General features: G+C 44.5%; 1 protein-coding gene across 2 annotated transcripts; it reads right to left on the bottom strand.

Annotated features, from left to right (window-relative positions):
* Positions 1 to 7209: 7209 nt before the first annotated feature.
* Positions 7210 to 14735, bottom strand: TNFRSF13C (TNF receptor superfamily member 13C). Of its 2 annotated transcripts, none has more exons than XM_035128016.2 (4): positions 14352 to 14735; positions 8979 to 9143; positions 8680 to 8712; positions 7210 to 7780 (listed from the first exon to the last, which is right to left on the bottom strand). In XM_035128016.2, exons 1-4 carry the CDS (start codon positions 14641 to 14643, stop codon positions 7458 to 7460), a joined length of 813 nt encoding a protein of 270 aa, XP_034983907.1. In that variant the 5' UTR covers positions 14644 to 14735; the 3' UTR covers positions 7210 to 7457. The 2 variants fall into 2 exon arrangements, with proteins under 2 accessions (XP_034983907.1, XP_034983908.1); XM_035128017.2 differs by having other exon boundaries at positions 8979 to 9140.
* Positions 14736 to 21740: the final 7005 nt, after the last annotated feature.

The raw sequence follows: 21740 nt of genomic DNA, 5'->3' as shown, positions 1-21740 counted from the left end.
AAAATGTCATGAGACCTTTCAAAGGTAACTGAGCCTGAATATACTCTTCACTCCTGAAGTTCTCACTGCCTGGAGAATTGGAGCATGTGTAGAACAATATTGATGGCTTCTACGACATTAGCTCCTCAGTGTTAGTTAAATACAGGTGCCCCGGGGGAAAGAATGTGTTGTGCTTCCCATGCCTTTATGTCCTGCCCCACCTGAGCCTATGAACTGCTAACTCAACACACGGACCCATAGGAATGGGCTGTGTGATAATCAGCCATGTTGTGGGTGTTTATTAGATTTCTGCTTCAATCGGACATGCTGGTGTGCTGGTCTGCAGAATCTGCCAAGTCCTTTTGTACTCTCTCTACGACCAAACCAATTGTGACACTAAATAAAAGAAATGAAAGCTGATTTAACGAGATGAGATAATCTTTTTTCCTCTCTTTTTTTCAATCCTTCCTTAAGTGCAAACACCATCTGGCTCCCCTAAACTCTGTCAGCTCTTCCAGTCCTAAGGCATTTTTGCTCTTCCTAATTACTGTCATTACACAGTGGGTAGTGATTACGGACGGATGCTGATGAGAGATACCAGGAAGGCCTTGTCCCCCTATAGACTCAGCACGCGGAACCAGCCAGCCTCTTCCCTGAAGTCATTTAAGAGGGGGAAAGAGGGGAGGAGGAGTAGAGACAGCAATTTAAAAATTATGAATTCTTGGGAATTTTTTAATATCAGGGATGGTGGCGACCAGATAAGCAAGGCAAGAGAAGCTGGGAGTTCAGGGAATGAAATCAGTGAAGACGCAATTTCATCTTTAAAAGTAGAAAAGAAAAGAAAACCCACCACTGGCTTTTAAATTTACGGTTACACTGGTAAGGATAAGAGGGAACAAATTGAAACGCTTAACATTTCCAAGTAATTAGAAGCTTAGAATTAATTGAGAGAGTTGTATAGCCACACACAGGGAAGGTGAGAGAATTATTTCTAGGAATGAAGTCATCTGCCCCCAAATTGCATGACACTGAATAAAATGTGCATCCTTTGCAAGCTAAAAAAAGGGGGAAATAGCAGAAAATACATGATTCAATTTCTTTAATGGTGCTTTACAAGCTTGCTATTTAAGGAGCCCAATAAGGAGCACATGATTCTGAGGCTGTGATCCTGAGCTCACGCTAATACACAGGCAGTTGCCCCTTGTACATGTAACCAACTCCTACAGACCAATTCTTCGAAAGGTAGCAGGTCCCATTGAACTTCATGAGATTTACTTCTGCATTAATATAGACTGGATTAAACAATAAAAGTTGAAGCAATCTGATATCACATTCACTCCCCTCCCCCAATAACATCTGTGGTGAATTAATACCCCAAGTTGGTATTATTAGTAACTACTCAGGAGCTATAGGGATTAATCATGGTGATAATTAAGTAACTACTCAGGAGCTATAGGGATTAATCATGGTAATAATTAAGCCCACTAGCTGCAAGTAAATATATAGCATCAGCTTTATCTCAGCTCTGCTAAATTAGGGTCTTTGGGCAGGGGTGCAGAAAAGAAAGCACTTCATGACCTCTGCTAATACTTATTGGATAGTCAGTCAGTAAATGCAAGGGTGACATTGGCTACTCCCCACCCCCACCCCAGTGTTTGTATGGGTGCATTGTTGAAATTCATAAATGGCTCTTTGGGTTTGCTAGTTGGACAGCTCTGTTGGGAATGCAAACTGCTGGTTTGCTGAGCCTGCTGTCAGCTATGAAAGAGCTAAAAATGACATAATTTGTGCTCCCAAGAATATTATTCCTCAGCAGGTTACTTATTTTCTTCCCGGCTCTCCTCAGTAGCATATCCTTTGTCCAGCTGCTGGCCAAGTGATGGACACACAAACAGTACTTTTTAAATGAAGGGTGGCATTGCACAGGTTGAACTGACAACAGCCTTGCCAATCAAATTATGTCTATGCCAGAAAAATATGTCTGTATCAGTCAGACTGCAGTTTGGATTCTGTGCCACTGCCAGCCCCTTTAGGGTGGGGGTAAGTAGGTGTTTGGGCGGCATGAGGAAGCTCTGTCTACTCTTCCCTTACAAATAGATTTTCCCCTTACATTCCAAAGTATTTCATTAACCTAGAACAGGGGTGAGGAACCTTTTTGGCTCGGAGAACCAGATCACTACCAGTTCCCATCCCTGAGGGCCAACTTTCACAGGTTCCTCTCGCCTGCCAAAAGTCCCTTGTGCCATGTTTCTCAAACACCTGACAGCCCGCTGCCCCCATTTCCCTCCCTGAGTAGTCATCAAGCTCTTTTCTGATTACAGTTCTGACTAATAATAATAATAATAATAATAATAATAATAATAATAATAGGGCCAGAGGTCTCTACAGCCTTGGTTGGTGGCCAATCAGGACACAAAAAAACCAGGAGAAATAGGTCTAAAACCAGCCAGATACCAATCACATTGCTGAGTGTCTCAACCTGAAGAACTCCTTTTGTGAGGCATGTGGTAAAAGAGTGCCACCTGGTGACAGGAGGGCACCTTCTGATTAACAGCATGTAAGAACCTTGGCTTACCGATCCAAGCTTGGCTTACTGGTCAGCGGTTCGAATCCCTGCAACGGGGTGAGCTCCCATTGCTCGCTCCCTGCTCCTGCCCACCTAGCAGTTCAAAAGCATGTCAAAGTGAAAGTAGATAAATAGGTACCACTCCGGCGGGAAGGTAAATGGCGTTTCTGTGCACTGCTCTGGTTTCACCAGAAGCGGCTTGGTCATGCTGGCCACAGGACCTGGAAGCTGTCAGCGGACAAACGCCGGCTCCCTCGGCCTGTAAAGTGAGATGAGCACTGCAACCCCAGAGTCATCCACAACTGGACCTAACAGTCAGGGGTACCTTTACCTTTAAGAACCAAAGCGGAGCCCTGCTGGATCAGGTCAAAGGCCCATCCGGCATCCTGTTCTCACAGTGGCAACTAGATGCCTATGGAAAGCTTGCAAGCAGGACCTGACTCTTCCCACTCTGTAATCACATTTGCTCCCCATTTTTCCTCTGAATGGTGCCACATAATACCCACACCGCATCTGTAAGAACTCAATAGTTTAGTGTGGTAGCACCAGCACTCTGACATTTTCATTTAGACAAGCCTACACGGGTGTTTAGAAAGTTTGTATGAGTTTTTGTCTGTTCTAGTCTGTTCTATTGTGGTTTTAACTTTCTGTAAGTTTTTATTTACGGTTGTAATTTTTTTAGTGATAATTGTCTTGTTTTATCTTTTTTGTAATCCACTTTGAGGGTTTTTCGACAGTCAAGTGGTATGCAAATTTTATGAAATAAATAAAACAAATAATAATAATACCATAATAGACCCAGGAGACCCATTGTCAGTCAGTGTAGATTATGCAGGGCTATATGGATCATTAATCTGACTTGGGATAAGACAGGTCCTATGTCTGTATGTTCCTAACCCTGAGATTCACCTACTGGAGTCAGGTGTCACATCTGAACACATGCTTATCTCAGGTATTTATTTTCAGAACCTGAACTGAACTCATAATGTATAAGTCCTTCCACACAAAAATTCACTCCTGGCTCACACCCCCAGGGTAAACCTTGCTGTTTGTTTGTTTGTTTTTTCCAGCAGCCTAATTTAGAAAATTCCATAGCTGCTGCTGCTGCTGCTGTTAAACCACGGGGAGTCAGAAATCTCGCCAATTTACCACATACTGCCCAGAGATCTACTGTAAGATTCCTTTCTTTGCACCAAAGCAATCCATTCACTCCTAACAACAGAGGATCTGTTTGGAGCCACATTCAGAGAAAGCGAAATGCTCTGTTCACGCTGTGGGGTTTTGTGGATGTTGTGGGGGATTTTCTTTTGCAGTGAAAAGATTTGCGTTCTCTCCCCGCCCCCCTCGCCAACCCCTCCATCTATCACTGGGATTTTCTAAGACTTCTTATGTTCCAAATCAGCACAAGCCAGGTAAGATTTCCTGCCTCCGCCCCCCCAAGCAGAGAAATTAATAATGTATTAAAACAAACACAATACAGACTCTGCCTTGAAAGGGGAGGTTTTTGTCTTGTTCATGAAAGGGAACTGGAAAAAATTGTCAGTGAAAACTTACCCAGAGAGATGAGAGCAGCTGTCACCACGCTCACCTCCCTGACCCTAGACAACAGACACACACACACAGGCACACACACAGGCACCATGAGGTGATCAGAGTCACATTAACAAACACTTCCTGGCAGGATAGTGAGAAGAAAACAACCGAGGTTTGTGACAGGCTGTTAGCATGTCTGGGACAAAACTAGCAGACCTCCTGGCAGTCCAATCAATCTTGCGTTTACCAGGCACCCAAAGACAAACATTCCGATCCACACATATTTATATATTATTTACTTTATTAATTTATTTGTCCTCCACATGGATCTCATAGGTTTATAGAAAAACAACTAGAAACAAAACGAAAGATAGGTTTTAAAACAATACAGAACAAGCACCTCGGGTAGAGGCCTTTTCGCCCAGCTGGAGAAACCTGTTGAAAGAAAAACACCTTCGATTGTTTTTGTCAGAACCTAAGAGTAGCCTTCTGGATCAGGCCATCTGCTCCAGCATCCTGTTCTCACAGTGGCCAACCAAGATGCCTATGAGAAGTCTGCAGGCAGGACCCCAGCATGAAAGCACTCTCCCCTCCTGTGGCTTTGAGCAACTGGCATTCAGAGACTACTGCTGCAACCATGCAAGCAGAGCATGACGATGGTGGCTAGTAGTTATGGATTTATCCTCCATAAATTTGTACAAAAAGTACAAAAGTTCCAGAAAATATAAATAGTGGACATCTGCTGTACCTCAACAGGGATGCCCTTCTGAAGAACGGGGGCAGCCACATGGAAAGCCCTGCTCCAAGTTGCTGTGAAGTGGGCTTTTGGGGACTCTCCTGCAGAATGCAGCTTATCAAGGAGACATGCTAGGCTGGGACCGGCTAATAGGTAGCTGCTGATGGAGAGAGAGCATTGTGGTAGGTCAGTTCAGTCTAGCAAAATATCTCAGATATTTTGCATATCTACTTCCCCTTTGAACATAGTGAGTTTTGCCACAGGATATGCATTTATAAAAACTATTTAGAAGCTCAACCTCCCTTCTTTACCTGGTCATACCATCTGCATCCTGTTAAACTGAGTTGTGGAACATGAAACTGTGTGTGTGTGTGTGTGTGTGTGTGTGTGTGTGTGTGTGAGAGAGAGAGAGAGAGAGAGAGAGAGAGAGAGAGAGAGAGATATTTGAGCAGATATACTTACTATATGTGCTCTAGCAAGATGCTCAGATCTCTGTCCATGGTCCTGCAGGACTTCAGCTGACCATAACCTACCTTCCTTCCTTTTCTCTCATGCTCTACTCAATTCTGAAACTTTTCAGATCCATTGCAGTTATGTTTTCAACCCTAAGAAATATTTGTGGGGGTTATTTTATAGGAGTATTTAAAGCTGATTTTAAGAAAAGCTTTGTAGCTGTACAAGGAAGTGCCCTTTGGACTACGCATACAATCAGTAATTCCCCCCCCCCCAAAAAAAAGAATTAGGTCTTACCATGTTTGGCATTCCTTGACCAGGATTAAGAAAAGAGAAAGAACAGAATTGTAAAGTTGTGGGCTGAAGTGTTGGTAAAAAGGAAAAAGTCCAGCTTCATTAAGCTATCAAATGTTGAAGGACAACAAGAATATTGCAGAATAAGGACCACTAGCCATTGAGCGTACGTATGCCACATTAAAATTATTTTGTAGTACATCTAAAGAAAATATGCAGTCTTGAATCTTATATTGCCAATGTTCATTTTATCTTATTTCATAAATTTTATGCACTGCTTGCTTGTAAAAAACACACACACACAATCAAAGCCTTTTTCAAAAAGAATTATATAACACTGTGGAATAAAAATAATTTTAAACATTAAAAAATATGCTCCTTAGTGGTTCAAATAGCTCATTTAAACTCCCACTCAGTATTTCTGTCCACTTGCATTCATCATCATTAAGATTAAGGTAAATGCGAGCTCAAAGCAATCATTTTATTCCATGAGATATACATTTTCCAGAGCTTCTCCAGCCTAAAACATTACAAAGGAGGGATGCCTTGGCAGGGTGGGGAAATGCTTTTCAACCCAAGGACCACATTTCATTGTTGGGGTGGGGTGGGGGCATGGTAGTGGTGGGAATGGCAGTAGTGGGAATGGCTAGAGACATAAGTGGGTGGTGCAAGGGAAGTGACTTTCCTTTGTACTGCAGGCTGCATTCCAGATCTGCCAAAAAACAGCAGTTCACACTCTCTCACACACATGCACACCTCCATCCAAGCAAGCAAGAGGAATTGTCACAGTTCAGGGGCACATTCCAGCCAGGTAAAAGCCCACCAAGGGGACCCTGAGCAGGGCCAATGAGAAAGCAGGTTCTCCCCTTAGGGAGAGCATGGGTTGCGGAAGGGTTAACAAGACCTTCCCTGGTCAGTAGGGGCGGGTCAGATTGGATGGCCACTGAGGGTTTGTTGCTGGGGAGAATGCTATGTTGCTAATTTTGATTGACAGCCTCAGCATTTAAAAGCAGGTTGCGCTTTCACTTTTGGGTGCTTGCAAACGGATCTCCCGCCCACCCTCCCTATATTTAGGTTTTTTTTGCTGCACTTGACGTTGCTGTGCCTGTCATGGGGAATTTTGGTAGGAATTTTGCCATCTGGCTGATTGGCTGGTGCCAGGTGGTTTTTGCCTACTGCATAGCAAACTGTCACAACTTGTAAGGTTGGCGGTTAGGCATTGGTTCGAATTGGATGGTGGAGGGGTAAGGATTTGGCTGGGCCTGCCCCTCAAAATTGCTGCTGCCTTTAGGTGTATTCCGCTAAAGGAATCCTGGGGCTCAACATGTTTGTCCATACCCCCACTAGGGACTAGGACCGCGCATGAGCCTCGGGGAGCACCTGGGGGAGAGGTCATAGGACGTGGTGCCCTGCCCCAGCCTCTCTCAGAGGGTGCTTACCTATCCTGACATCCCCAGTTCACTGGGGAGTCAGATATGTCCCAGGTGGGGGACAGATGGCATGGGAACCAATGCCTAAGCAACCACTCACATTCAGTTGTATTTAAATAAAGTTGTGGCCAAAATTAATGCCAAAACCCAAAACTTAATTTCCCTGTGATGTGTGAAATTATTTGGTGGGAAGTCTTGGTACCTCGGCACGCAATAGCCAGGCTTGAAGTCTTGGTATAAAGTGTCCCAGTAGCCTCCTCTTTCTTAAAGCAATTGCTGGGAGTTTCTGGCAGCTGAAAGACTGCTTCAACATCTGTACAATGTGGGAAATAACAAACTCTCTTCCAGTTACAATGAGGCAAGCCCTTTGTAAATCTGTCCATCCACTATTCCTCTTTTGAGTTGAAAGGGGGTTTTATGATGCTTGAGGGAGAGTCTTCAAGTCTCTCCCCTCTAAAACTTGTTGCTATGATGACGACTCCTCGTCCCAGATGACGCTCTCCTGAGTAGTCTTAGTGGTCACCAACACAGTTGCCCCAAGTTCTGTTGCCGGCAGTGGAAAGGTGGGGTTGCATTTTTTATCACAGGAAGTCAGGGAAGCTGCCTCTGTGACGTCACTTCCTGCCATAGCAATATGCTGTACTTCCCTCTTTGAGGTGTCATCTCTGGCAGTGCTTAAAGCATCATTTGAATGTGGGCACCTAAGTATTTCAGGATCTCCATCTCCTGGACTGCAACTGTGGCCTTTGGGAGGTTCATTTTCAAAGGCAATGACGCACTTCTCATTTTCTGAAAGAGAAACAACTTAATGAGAAATGTGAAAGCAGTAGAGAAGTGTAGGATAAGAGGCCCCCTTCCCTTTTAGAACAGCAGCAGCAATGTCTCTAGGACATAGCTGCCAAGTCTCCTGCTGAAAAATGCGGGATCAGCAGCTGCATGGCACCGGAAGTTGCTTCTATGCATGTCTGGACATGCGTGGAAGTAACTTCCGGTGCCGGTGCTGCCCGATTTCCGGTGCCCAGACATGGGCAGAGCGGCACCAGAAGTCGCTTCTGCGCATGTCCAGACATACGTAGAAGCGACTTCCGGTGTTGCTCTGCCCGATTTCCAGTGCCCAGACATGGGCAGAGCGGCACCCTAAATGGAGCCTCCCTGGCAGGTAGGAAATCCGGGGGATTTCCAGGATTTTTTTCTATTCAGGATAACAGCGGGAAACGGATTAAAATCCGGGGGTTTCCCACAAAAAACAGGAGACTTGGCAGCTATGCTCTAGGACAGGGGGTGAAGCTCCTCAGGTCTGTGGGGTGGGTGCTGATTTCCCATGCTCTCTTCTTTGACCCTCTGTGCTTTCTCCAGCCCACAGCCCCTCCCCAGCCCACAATCACTACTGATAGTTTCTTCACACCCTCCTTGAGTGTTTTTGCCTGGCTGAAATGTGCCCTTGAACTCTGATAGTATCTCATCTAGCTTCCCTGGATGGAGGATGGAGAGGGGTGTGTGAGAGTGGCTACAGAACCTTACCTAATGTGCAAAGGTAACGTTTACATTCATTGCTCCACCCACTTTCGCTTGTGGCTCCACCTGTCAGTGGCACATGGCCCTCCATTAAGGTTGCCCAGCAGGGCTGAAAAGGGTTTCCTAGCCCTGCCCCTAGGGTATACTCTTTAAAAAGTTCCCTCCATGCTCACCTTCAGCATTCCTCTCTTCACAGCATCTGAAATCTTCAGGGGCGTCGTGTATGAGGCAACAAGAAGAAAATCATGTCAGTTAAGCAGAACATGAGAAGAAAAGAGGAAAGTGAACTAAGATATACAGGACTGGCATTGGCATTGGCCTCTGAATAGCCCAGATAATCAGAATAAGACAAATCAATTCTGCTCTCAGTACATTGCAGGCAATAACCATGCATTGTGTGGTTGGATTGGAACTAGATGGTAAATCCCCAAATGTGTGAATATCTATTGTTGGGAATATTGGCAGTGCCTACCTGTAGAATTCTCCTTTTCAGCTCCTCGCATCCTCTTCTTCCTCTTTTGTTTCAGGATTACAACGCACAGCACTGCAGCCAGTATCAAGACTAGCCCCATGGCAATATAAATTCCAAAGAGTAAAGATGAGCAAGCTGGGTCTGCAGCATGAGGTGTTGGTGCTGCTGTGGAGGAAAACAGATGGGGTGGTCGCTAGCATCTTTATCCCACTCCTCCACTGAAAAAAGGCTTCCAGAACAGCTTACAAGTAGAAGTCCCTGCTTTCAGACTCACCAGCTAAGCGGCATGACACAAGAGGAAAAGGGACTGGGAGGGAGGAGGGGGGGAAGCAAGATCAGGCACTACTTCCTATTTACACAGCTCTTGTAGCAAACAGCAGGAACAGAAAATTTGGAGATGACTCAAAAGCTGCTGCTCGTTCAGCAGTGCCAATAGAGAGGGTCCTGCAGTCCAATCTCTCTGTCTCTTGCCACCTAACTGAGTGTCTGCTGACAGTTGAGGGAGCGGCCTGATGCAGCTGTCTTTTAGCAGAACTGATGGAGAGGCCTTGCAGACATACAGGGCAGTCTGACAGTGGGCCATGTTCACTGAGTTTGGAATGGGGCTTTTGGAGTAACTGAGTTATCTCAGCATTAGAGCAGAAATAGTCAGCAGCATTATTTTGTCTATTTACTGTTTTTCTGTCCCACCATTCCTCCAGGATGTCAAGAGAAGCTTACAGGGTTCGTTTCCCTTCCCCCTTTTATCCTTACAATGCTGAGGTAAATTAGGCTGTGAGAATATAACTGGCCCAAGGTTACCCAGCGAACTTTCCTTGCAGTGGGGATTTGAACCTGGGTCTTCTCAGTCCTATCCTGACAACTGAAACTACAAACAGTTGAACTACAAACAGTTGAACTACAAACAATGAAATATGTCCCCTCTCTGCTTTAAGCTCATCCTAGGAGGCCAGTTTTGTGATCATCCCACCATCTGAAGTATGACAGGCAGCTAGTTATGTGAGGACTTTCTGGATTGTGGTTTCCCACATCCAGGAGCCCCTGCCCTAGGAAAAATTCTCAGATCCACAGTTGGGCAATACTTTTATTTGGGTCAGCCAAACACTGAGCAAGCTTTTGAGCCCTCCATCTTCAACAGGTCAGATGACAGACAAAGGATGCAGGTGGTGGGGGAGGAGGGAAAGATTCAAAACCATAAAGCTCAAAAATTGGGTTGGATGCTTCAGCCATACTAACCAACCTCACAGAAAAACAATACTGTAAAATAAAATAAAAATCTGATTACCTGGGGGTAAAATACATGTTACTGTTTAGCAGTGCTTCAAACACCATCAGGTGCACTTAGTCTAATTCTGTTCCATTTCTTAATCCAAAACCCCAGTTACAATTCTTTGTTTCTCTGTCTTTCCTATTTCATCTTTACTCTTCTTTTTCTAGTTAGCATTCTGGTTTAAAGATAATCTGTTATCTCTCTGGGTAGGGCAGATCACAGTAATTTACAGATATCTTCATTTTTGTAAACCACTCAGAGGTTTTCTTCCAATCGAGTGGTATATAAATATTGTAAAATAAACATAAATAAAATAAACAAATAATTTTCATATAACATTTGTTCCATTTGCCCTTGTTGTTTTATGGATTAATCCCTTCTTTCCCTTCAACTCTCTCTCCTAATAACTATCATAATAACTTACATACCATTCCCAATTATATGTTTTTAAAAAGTGTTAAGGGCTGTGCTTTATAAAGGCTAGGGCAATAGAGTCCAAACTCTCCCCCACCCAAGCCCATTTGAAAATTGCTGAAGGCCTTGGTGGATCAATTTGTGGTTTTTCTGCCTGTTGTAGTAATTGTAATGCATTATGCTGGATGCTGGGTGATTTTTAATGGCATTTTATGGCTTCTTTCTATTTATTATATATTGTATAGAATTCGAGTTGTAATACAATAAAATACCCTGTGATACTCTGTGAACTGCCTAAATGAAGCTCAAGGACCATAATTTGGGAACCCTGGGGTGATGGTGTTTCCACATGGAGGCTCCTTGGCACACGAAAACCTATTTGTCCATATAGCCTAATATGCTGTACTCTAAATGGCAGCGTCTCTCTGACATTTCTGGAAGAGGCCCTTCCCATCACTTACCAAAGGTGTCATGGGCTTTGAAGAAATTCGATCTCAGGACGCAAGGGAGAAACGTGCTAAGAGGAAGGCATGCTTGGCAAATCCACACCGTGATCAACTCCTGCCTGGAAACCAATGTCTCCACTGTGGAAGGATGTGTGGATCCAGAATTGGCCTCCACAGTCACTTACAGACCCATTGTTAAAACTGTGTTTATGGAAGACAATCTTACTCGGCTACGAGTGATCGCCAAAGAAGAAGAAGAAGACAGATTAAGTGGAGATGTTGGAACCTTGAGATGGGGCCCTGAGATAGCAATGCAGTTCGAAAGCAGGCCAGTGCAAGTAGATAAATAGGTACCAATACGGCAGGAAGGTAAACGGCGTTTCCGTGTGCTCTGGCTTCCATCACAGTGTTCCGTTGCCCAGAAGCGGTTTAGTCCTGCTGGCCACATAACCTGGAAAGCTGTCTGTGGACAAACACCGGCTCCCTCAGCCTGAAAGCGAGCTGAGCACCGCAACCCCATAGTTGCCTTTGACTGGACTTAACCGTCCAGGGGTCCTTTACCATTTTTTTTTAACAGCCCCAAGGGATCTTTTTTGTGTGGACTTTCATATATATATATATATACTGTATATCCCAAGTTGCACCGTCAAACCAGTGTAGCATCATGGTTAAACAAATGAGCTACAGTGAAGTGCAAAGTTTCAGGATGAATTACCCTCTAGTCATGAGCTCACCAAAGGCCAGCCACTATCTCTAAGATTCAACGTGCTCTTCCCCCCATAGGAACCATAGAAAGCTGTCGTATAGAAAGTCAAACCACTGGTACAACCACTGGCACCGGCCCGAAGCCCGGTAAGTCTGGGGACCCCTGCTCTAGATTGTCTATAGCAGCTTGCCAGGATTTCTGATGGAAGTCTTTGTCAGCCTCACCTGGAGATGCCAGGGATTGACCCTGGAAAGCTTTGAATCCAAATACAGTGGTACCTCAGTTTACAAACACAATTGGTTCCGGAAGTCTGTACTTAACCTGAAGCATACTTAACCTGAAGCGAACTTTCCCCCCAAAAGTAATGGAAAATGGATCAATCCATTCCAGATGGTCCGTGGAGTACTTAAACTGAAGTGTGCTTAACCTGAAGCGAACTTTCCCATTGAAAGTAATGGAAAGTGGATTAATCTGTTCCAGACGGGTCCGCGGAGTACTCAACCTGAAGCATACTTAACCCAAGGTATGAGTGTAATTGGTTCCGGATGTCCGTACTTAACCTGAAGCGTACTTAACCTGGAGCGAACTTTCCCATTGAAAGTAATGGAAAGTGGATTAATCTGTTCCAGACAGGTCCGCGGAGTACTCAAACTGAAAATACTCAAACTGAGGCATACTTAAACCGAGGTATGACTGTATATGCTCTCTTCCATGGAGCTATGGCCTTTCCCTCATGTGGAAAGTTAGTCATAAGCTGTGTGCATATTATATATATTTAAAGCACATCGTTCTGCCCAGACACTGAGGTCCAGCACCGAGGGCCTTCTGCCGGTTCCCTCACTGCGAGAAGCAAAACTACAGGGAACCAGGCAGAGGGTCTTCTCAGTAGTGGCGCCCACCCCGTGGAACACACTTCCATCAGATGTCAAAGAGATAAACAACTACCTGACATTTAGAAGACATCTGAAGGCAACCCTGTTTAGGGACGTCTCTCATGTATGACATTTTAATGCATTTTTAATCTTTGTTGGAGGCCACCCAGAGTGGCTGGGGAGGCCCAGCCAGATGGGCGGGGTACAAATAATAAATTATTATTATTATTATTATTATTATTATTATTATTATTATTTACCCTTCCAAAGAACCCTGGGCACTGTCATTTACCCCTCACAGAGCTGCAATTCCCAGCACCCTTAACAAATTACAGTTCCCAGAGTTCTTTGGGGGAAATAATGTGCTTTCAATAGGTGGTGCGCACAGTCATAGTGGCCTATCTGTATGTAACTCACTAGAGATTTCTGTTGAAATATGAAGTGGTATATACATTAACTACCTCCCTAGGTAGGCTGCTTTAAGGGCCACTCAATTACACATGTGAAGTACTTTTCCTTTTTTTAAAGCATGCTATAAATCACGGGTCCCCAAACTAAGGCCCGGGGGCCGGATGCGGCCCAATCGCCTTCTAAATCAGGCCCATGGACGGTCCGGGAATCAGCATGTTTTTACATGAGTAGAATGTGTCCATTTATTTAAAATGCATCTCTGGGTTATTTGTGGGGCCTGCCTGGTGTTTTTACATGAGTAGAATGTGTCCTTTTATTTAAAATGCAACTCTGGGTTATTTGTGGGGCATAGGAATTCGTTCATATATATTTTTCAAAATATAGTCCGGCCCCCCACAAGGTCTGAGGGACAGTGGACCGGCGCCCTGCTGAAAAAGTTTGCTGACCCCTGCTATAAATACATCCAACAATTCAACAGATGTGAGTCAGAAGCTGCATGGTACCCAGTTACAACCCCCCCCCTCCACCTACTTGTGGAGCCAATACAAAAACCTCAGACTCTACATTGGTGTCACAGTCCCAAACGCAGGAAGATGTGGTACTGCATTGGCAGACTTCACACGTTATGGTTACTCATTTCCTCTGGGTCAGTTTCCCCACATGTGTACCAAATCATGAGTGTGGCAAATGCCCACAAGGAAGCAACCTCATTGCTCTCGTCGACCCAAACAACAACGCTGTCTGTCTTACCTGACGCCTTCACTATCATTCCTATTTGATAGATATGAAATTGAGACTGAAAAAGAGCCAATTGCTATGGCAGTGATTGGTGGGCCTTTTAAGGGAGACCACTGGTGCTCTTCCTTGAGAAGATAAGAAGAGTCCTGCTGGACCACAGCAAAGATTAATCTAGTCCATCATCCTGTTCCCCACTCAAACAGATGCCTCTGAAAAACCCATTAGCAGGATTTCCGGACCACAGCCCTCTCATACTGTGGTTCTCTAGCGGCTGGCTATGCTACCTCTGCTCTGATCCTGCAGACAACATACAACCATTATAACTAACAACAATTGATACCCAAGGTCATCAGTAGATGAGAATATTTCTTCTGTTCCTGTTCTCATCCACCTGTCTCAGCCATTGGAATCTCTTCCTACTGGTATAGGATTTGATTCCAACTGAACCCAATGCACCCAGGGAACAATTCCCTCCCGCTCTTTCCAAAAGTCAAGGAGATTATTTTTATTGCTTACTTGTCTCCTTCTCAGTGTTCCTCTGCATCTTTTCACAGCTCACACATTGATCAACCAGGCGGTCATAGCAGAGGCTGGGGAGATGGCAGGAGGTGCTTCTGGGTCCACAGTGTACACATTGTTTGCTCTGATGGTCATAGCAGAGTCCGGGCAGAGAGCAAGAGATGTCGCTCCTAGAGTGCCTTGCTGGCTTCACACAAGGTGCGCATTGGGTGGTCAGGCGGTCGTAGCAGAGGCCAGGCTCAGAGCAGGTGGTGTCCGCACCTGAGTGGCTGCTTCTGTTCTGCAACATGGTTCAGTCTTCAAAGAAAGAAAAGGAAGGGAAACCCCAGATTATCAAGGCTTAACGAGATAGCAGGTTACACAAATGACGAGCAAGTATGAGAAACTGTTGGACTTTGAAGCCTGAGTGGGTTCAGCGACTCTCCCTCGAGATCTCACTTCCTCCAGGAGGCCCTTTATCAAAGAGCAAAGGGAGGAACTTGCCCAAGCAACACCCTCCCGCCCTGTAACTCCCCGCCTAGTATTACGTTTGATTCTTGTGGTGTAAAAGCCATGTCAACGTGACGCTATTGGATGGCATAGGGTTTATTCTAAGCTTCCTCCTCTACTGGATTAGTAGGCCCGCCCCCAAACATTTTGTGGCCGAAAGAACATGAAAAGGGGGAGAAATGGAAAAGAGATAGGAAGCCATAAAAATAGCAGAAAGAGAAGGAAAGACAAGAGAAAAGGGGAATATGAGGAAGGAGAAGTAAGAGAGCAAGAAAAATGGAGGTGCCTTGAAAAGAGCGGAGAGTAAGGCAATGAGTCCAACCAATGATTTGGAGATAGCAAGGCTCCATTCCCTCACACAGTATAACTATATGGCTGAGCCCCACACAGCAGTTCATAACTTTTGTGACTAAGGATATTTCACACTACAAACAGACAGCTGGAGAAAGGCCATGGCTTGTGCTTCAGTGCTGCTACTAGCCAGTACAGATCCTGGGCTAGGCAGACTCAGTATAAACATCACGTATTCAAGCCCACTGCAAGATAGGTTGGAACCACCACACATCTCAAAGGGTTGCCCTCTTATCCGTCACCTTTGGAGAGCAGCGCTCTTTCAAGGTCAAATCAATTAAAACTAGGCTTAAAAGTCCCCTCTCAGTCACTGCCCACCAATATCTCAGATTTTTTTCCTGTTTCTTTTTCTCATTATATTTAATCTCTTTCCCTTTTTAAACCTAGCTTGCTTTCATGGAAGATTCAGTCATATGGTGTTCCACATCTCTTACTTTTTCTACCATTCAGCCTTTCTGTATCTCACTTACCGTACATGGTCTTACTTTCCACACCTGCATGTATATTTGCCTATCTAGACTGAGCTGGTTTATGACTCAGTAATTCCATGTAAGTATTGGCCAGAAGGTGAACTGTACAAACTCCTCTCACACATTCCCCTCTCCCCACAAACTCCAAGGCAAGTTGTTTAAGTTTCGACTGGGCCAGGAAGCAATGCATTGACCGGCTCTTACATTTCCCAAACATGAGCTGTGCAGATGAAAGATTCCCATTTGTGTTGATTAAATGCTGTTGCGGCATTTGTGCAAGTCTGGAGTGCGTTCACTGTGCATCCAGCCTCAGCAATCTGCAAATGCACTGCACGCTGCACCTCTCTCTGCTGCAGCCGCAGCATTGCAGTAGAAGCAGTGATGGGCTGGGCTTGCAACATACTACACTTTTACAGGAGTCACTTTCTCTCGCTTCACTGTCATGGTCTGGCTTGTCTGGGAGCAACACAGCAAGGTGCTTTCCGAAAAGCTGGATTGTCAGTGAAGTTTTTACAATCTCCCCTCTAACTCCCACTGCTTTGTTAGGAAAGGTTGCACTATTGGAGGTTTTTTTCTTAGGGTTTTTTTTTAATGAGAGTAAAGGGAGTGGGAGACATATGCGATAGAGGTGTATAGAATTATTCATAGTGTAGCAAAAATTGCTAGAGAAGCATATTTCTCCCTCTCTCATATATGGTCTGAGAAGAGTCTCAAGGGCCAGGCAGGCAGGCTTGGAGGGCTGCATTAGGCCCCTGGGCCTGAGGTTCCCTGCCCCTGCTATCAGTCCTGCATTGCAGGGGGTTGGACTAGATGATCCTTGGGGTCCCTTCCAGCTCTACAATTCTATGATTCTATGATTCTAATATTAGAACCTAGGGCCAGAAGATTCAGAACAGACAAGAGAAAGAACTTCCGCAAACAGCACATTATTGGATGGTGGTATTTATGCCCACAAGAGCAAAAATTGCAGGCTGTCTGGCTTTCTCAAGGTGCAGACCCACCCTCGACACCATGCAGTATACTGTAGGTTTGGGAATGGTATTCACTGTGTGAGGAAACCTTGCAATGGGTCTGTCCTGATACTAAGAAGCAGCTGGAGGTAGGAAGGCTTCAATAGCTGTATTTATTTGTGACCAGCAGATCAACAATTCCCTTTGGATGTGTACGAGACTCAGGCTATTACAATGAGGGATGCTCTTCTCAGACTCCCATCTTTTCACTAAATTATGTCTAATTAATAACAAAGTTTGCCGAGGTAGATGAAGGATCCGCAGAGGAAAGGAAGGGAAGGGGCTTTCTGGCAGGGCACAGCTAATTGCACATGGAAAGGAAAGAAACCATTGGATATGGGGACACGGTCCCATTTGCTCAATAGGATCGAGTCAAAAGACAAAGCTTCTGCTTCAAGCATTGTTCAGAATAGCACTAATAACAGCCCAGCCTGCTAACTTGCTGTTCCAGAAGATGGAGCCAAGCAAATCGGCTGTCTTCCATCTTCTCTCCAGCTGTCTCTTTTCTTCTCTGGATTTCAGTTCTGCAATCTGAGCTTTCCCTAAATGCTCCTTAGAGGCAGAAGCCAGGGTAGCGGCTTGGCCTTGTCTAACATCCTCGCCGCCACTTTTGGAACTGCTATAGCTCAGCAGCGGAACATGCTGTTCCTTTAAAGTCCTTGTGCAATGCCACGTGATGAGTCAGATCAACAGGGAATGGCCCTCACACAAGGATCAGCTGCAAAGCTATTTCCCGTTCCCAAAGTTGTGGGCTGGGAGCAAGCCCTCCCCACGCGCATGGGGCGAGAACATTTTCACAGGAGGCTAACAGAAGCCTTGAATGCGAATGTAAAATCTAGAACATACAGTAGATTTTCTTCTGCTGTCCATGCCCCATTAACAACGTCCATGCACAGCACAAATAGGGGAAGAAAAATGACACTTTTTTGGTGTCATGTCTGAAATTCCCTAAAAGCACCTTCACATATTACAAGTGATTGTGTAGGAAACACAGGTTGTTACTTCAGTTTTCCTGCAACAAAAATAATAATTAACATATGGGCATCATACAAGTACATGCAAGGATCCACCAGATTCATTGACATGTTTTGTTATACTGTATATATATCACATATCATGTGCTGTGTCTTGGTGACAGGAACCAGTATTTCCCACAGCATTTGTAATGGAGAACTGTCCCAAGTCTAACCCAAAAGGAGGTGCAGAATTGGGGGCAATCTCCTCACAAGAAGCTGAAGCTGACTTAGAGCAAACAGTTAGCGTGCACACGGCCATTGGGCAGGTGGAATAGTTCTGCAATATTGTACCTTCATTTTTGCAAGAACACGAGTGCTATGGACATTGGGCAAATACCCTTCTCTAAAAGAAGCAGCCCCAGAATATAGACATCCCAAAGAACAGTTCACAGTGGAGGACACAGAGACAAGCATCTTCAAGCAGTAATGAACATCCTATTTTAAACAAGGAGCTCGTGTCTGGGGAGTGGTTTGGTTTTTTTTAAGCAGCCAAAAAAAAAAAAACACCCACCCAACCTTATTATATAACGGACAACCACTAGCACAACTGAAACAAATTAAAAGAATCAGAGCTTTAGTGCATTCCATAAGGAAACTCACATTTCTTTTCTCCTTTATGAGGAGATGGAAGCCTTGTGAGCTCTGGGGTCTAGTTAGCCAAGTGAGTTTTATTAAACAAATAAAACAGCATGCATACGAAAGCAGCAATTAAAAATACAGTTTACTACCAGGGCTGGAGAAATGCTTCAAAATAATTATCTCAAGTATTTGCTTGAATAAATGAAAAAGCAGGATTCGCTGCAACTGTATTTGTGTCCCACTGGACCTGACTGCTAGCAAGATCCACTAAAGAATTAACTGGAGGAGGGGAGGTAAACTTTAGACTTCCACAAGCACACACAAGTGCTCGAAAGCTCAGAACAAGAGCTTCTGTGGTACAGTTGTAAACAGCATTGGACTTAGTTCTAGAACACAGAGCTGGGTTTGAATTTTAAATATCAGGCTCAGGCCAAAGGATTTATACCTTAAACCAGGGGTCAGCAACCTTTTTCAGCTGTGGGCCGGTCCACTGTCCCTCAGACCATGTGGTGGGCCAGACTATATTTTTTTGGGGGGGAAGAACAAATTCCTATGCCCTACAAATAACCCAGAGATGCATTGTAAATAAAAGCACACATTCTGCTCATGTAAAAACATGCTGATTCCCGGACTGTCCGCGGGCTGGATTGAGAAGGTGATTGGGCCGTATCCAGCCCACGAGCCTTAGGTTGCCTACCCCTGCCTTAAACAGTCAGGACTGGCTTAAGAGATTTTACCGTCTGAGGCAGAACAGCAAGTGTTGCCCACCCCATTCCACAAGTAAAGAGGCATAATATTCAAGACTAGCTAAGATACGTAACTTGGGGTGAGGCTACAAAAAAATACAGCTGTATACCCCTGCCCAGCCACTACAATGCATGGTAGAGCGCCTCCTGTTGGTGCCAAAGGTTTTGGCTCTTCATCTTGTGTCTACCAGTAGCAGGACTTTCAGTGTTGTGGCCCCTTTAATGTGGATTTTATTCCCATCTAAGATAAGGCATGCCCCAACTGTGTGCCATTTCAGATTCATGCTTAACTCTTATTATTTACCCAAGCCTTTTCTGACTGAACATTTTAATTAATGACTGTTGATCATCTTCTGGGGTTGTATTGTTATTTTAACTTCATTACTTCTGGTGAGTGTTTTATACTTATTTTTCATTTTCTGTACATTTCTGATACTTTATAATGTTTATAAATCTTTTTTTAAAAAAACTAAAAAAAACTTCTGGGCTGAAACCCAGAAACAGCCTTACAAACACTGTTAGACAAAATCAGTATTATTTAACAGTGCATTGTGGGCACAGAACAGATTTGCAAAAGAACAGCTATATCTCTGAACTAAAAAGAGCATTTACTCTTGCTCTGTGGCATCAATGGGGCATTGGTTTTTGCTGCTTCTAAAAGATGGTTCACGCACCCACCAATGTGACCATCTTGAGTGCACAGCGTGGCATTGAGCTTGTGTACAGTAGGCTTGTGTACTGTGTAATATGGGAAATGAGTTGTTGTATGCACATGATCTAGCTTGGCCTGGTCACCTCTAGAGCAGGAGTGAGGAATCTGTGGCCTGGCAGCCAGAAGGGGAACTTCAGGTTAAGGGCAAATGCATCCCTCAGTCTAGTCTCCTCTATTTGGCTCTCAGGATTCTCCCAGTCTACGCCCCTGCTCTGCCCTTTCCTTGCTTTTGCCTGGCTGAAGTGCTTCCTTCAACTGGGATAATGCTGCGTATGTGGGGTGTGTGTGTGTGTGTGTGTGTGTGTGTGTGTGTGTGTGTGTGTGTAGCAGCCACTAGAAGGCAGCCTACTGTACAAAGGTAGGCGTCACCTCCATTATTCCGCTTACTTTTGTCTCTGAGCAGCTCCTGGAGAGAATGTGGCCCGTGAGATGAAATTGGTTCCCTATCACTTCTAGAGGGTGGCAGGGCAGGGTGGGAGATGCTGGACACCCCCAGCCCCCCAAGGTTAATTGGAGGCTCACTGAGACAATTGGAAGATACTGGACATTCAGTAACCCCCCAAAAAACTTTAATGAGAACCTAGAAGAAGTAACAAGAAAGACCCTCACTGTCACCTTGTGAGTCAGATCAAAACCAACCAACACACTTTGCATTTCACAGTATTTGTAAGCGCTGCCTCGCAGCTGAACAACAGTCCTGGGATTATTCATACGACTTGCTTGAATTATTATGAATAATGAGTAAATCTGAAAACATGGCAACATTTGCATAGACCACAGTTCCCAAGAGACAATTATGACGGGGAGAAAAGCTTTCCCCCTCTCACCTCTGTTCAGTTCTCTGCGTGTCACTGCATCCCTTCCAGATAGTGGACTTAATCATCCGTTTTACATTTGGCAAATATGCATATAGTAAAACTCATACATTTTAGAGACAATTATGCATTAAAGGAACAGTAAATAAAGTCTAATTTTAGTGACCACAAAGGAGAACTGAAATATAAATGCTACTTGTTAAAGGTGAAAGATGTATACGATCTGAAGAGAAAACAGAGTATAAACAATACTTGTTAATTCCTCACCATCTGTACAGGGCACAATTGGTTGTATGCGTGTTCAGAGGTCTGGATACAATCCAGTCCCAATTTCAGTCCCATGGATTTTCAAACTCATTCCTAAATCATTCGTATTCAACAACTCTTAAAATATGCTTAACTGTGGCTTCATTAGGCCCTATATTTTACAAAAAGAAAATAAGAGAAAAGTTTTGACTGTCTCAAAACCAAATCATAGTTCCAGGATACTGGATAGATCAATATATCTCCTACACTTTCTATGGCCATCAGAGTTCAATATGTATTTTAAGTGGAAATATAGCCATAATATCAGTAAATTACATTTTGTAGCACACACGTTCCATTTAAGATGCACTAGTTGAACAGTGCATCTTGTTCAACTTGTAGGGACCCAGGTGGCGCTGTGGTTAAAACCACTGAGCCTAGGGCTTGCTGATCAGAAGGTCGGCGATTCGAATCCCTGTGACGGGGTGAGCTCCCGTTGCTTGGTCCCAGCTCCTGCCAACCTAGCAGTTTGAAAGCACGTCAAAATGCAAGTAGATAAATAGGAACCGCTATAGCGGGAAGGTAAACGGCGTTTCCGTGTGCTGCTCTGGTTTGCCAGAAGCGGCTTTGTCATGCTGGCCACATGACCTGGAAGCTATACGCCGGCTCCCTCGGCCAATAATGCGAGATGAGCGTGCAACCCCAGAGTCGGTCATGACTGGACCTAATGGTCAGGGGTCCCTTTACCTTTACCTTTTAGTTGAACAACATTCTTCGAAATTTTAACAAGCAGCTCTTGAATCATGTACATAATGCCTGATAGAAGATAGAAGGTGGAAGCTATTTCAGAAACAAATCTACAGTATTTGTGATTGCAAGATTCCAAATAGGAAAGACCTAATTTCATTTCTTTGATCATCTGGTCTAGTGCTTAAATCTGCTTTGCTGTGTA

This window comes from Zootoca vivipara, chromosome 10, assembly GCF_963506605.1.
Source record: "Zootoca vivipara chromosome 10, rZooViv1.1, whole genome shotgun sequence".
Lineage (NCBI taxonomy): Eukaryota > Metazoa > Chordata > Lepidosauria > Squamata > Lacertidae > Zootoca > Zootoca vivipara.
This window is presented reverse-complemented; position numbering and strand designations above follow the sequence as displayed.

Coding starts and splice junctions, on each gene's coding strand:
- TNFRSF13C (XM_035128016.2), bottom strand. CDS start 14,643: ATGTTGCAGAACAGAAGCAGCCACTCAGGTGCGGACACCACCTGCTCT. Junction 8,713..8,978: donor TGAAAAGGAGAATTCTACAG/GTAGGCACTGCC, acceptor ACGCCCCTGAAG/ATTTCAGATGCTGTGAAGAG. Junction 7,781..8,679: donor TGAAGAGAGGAATGCTGAAG/GTGAGCATGGAG, acceptor TTTCTCTTTCAG/AAAATGAGAAGTGCGTCATT.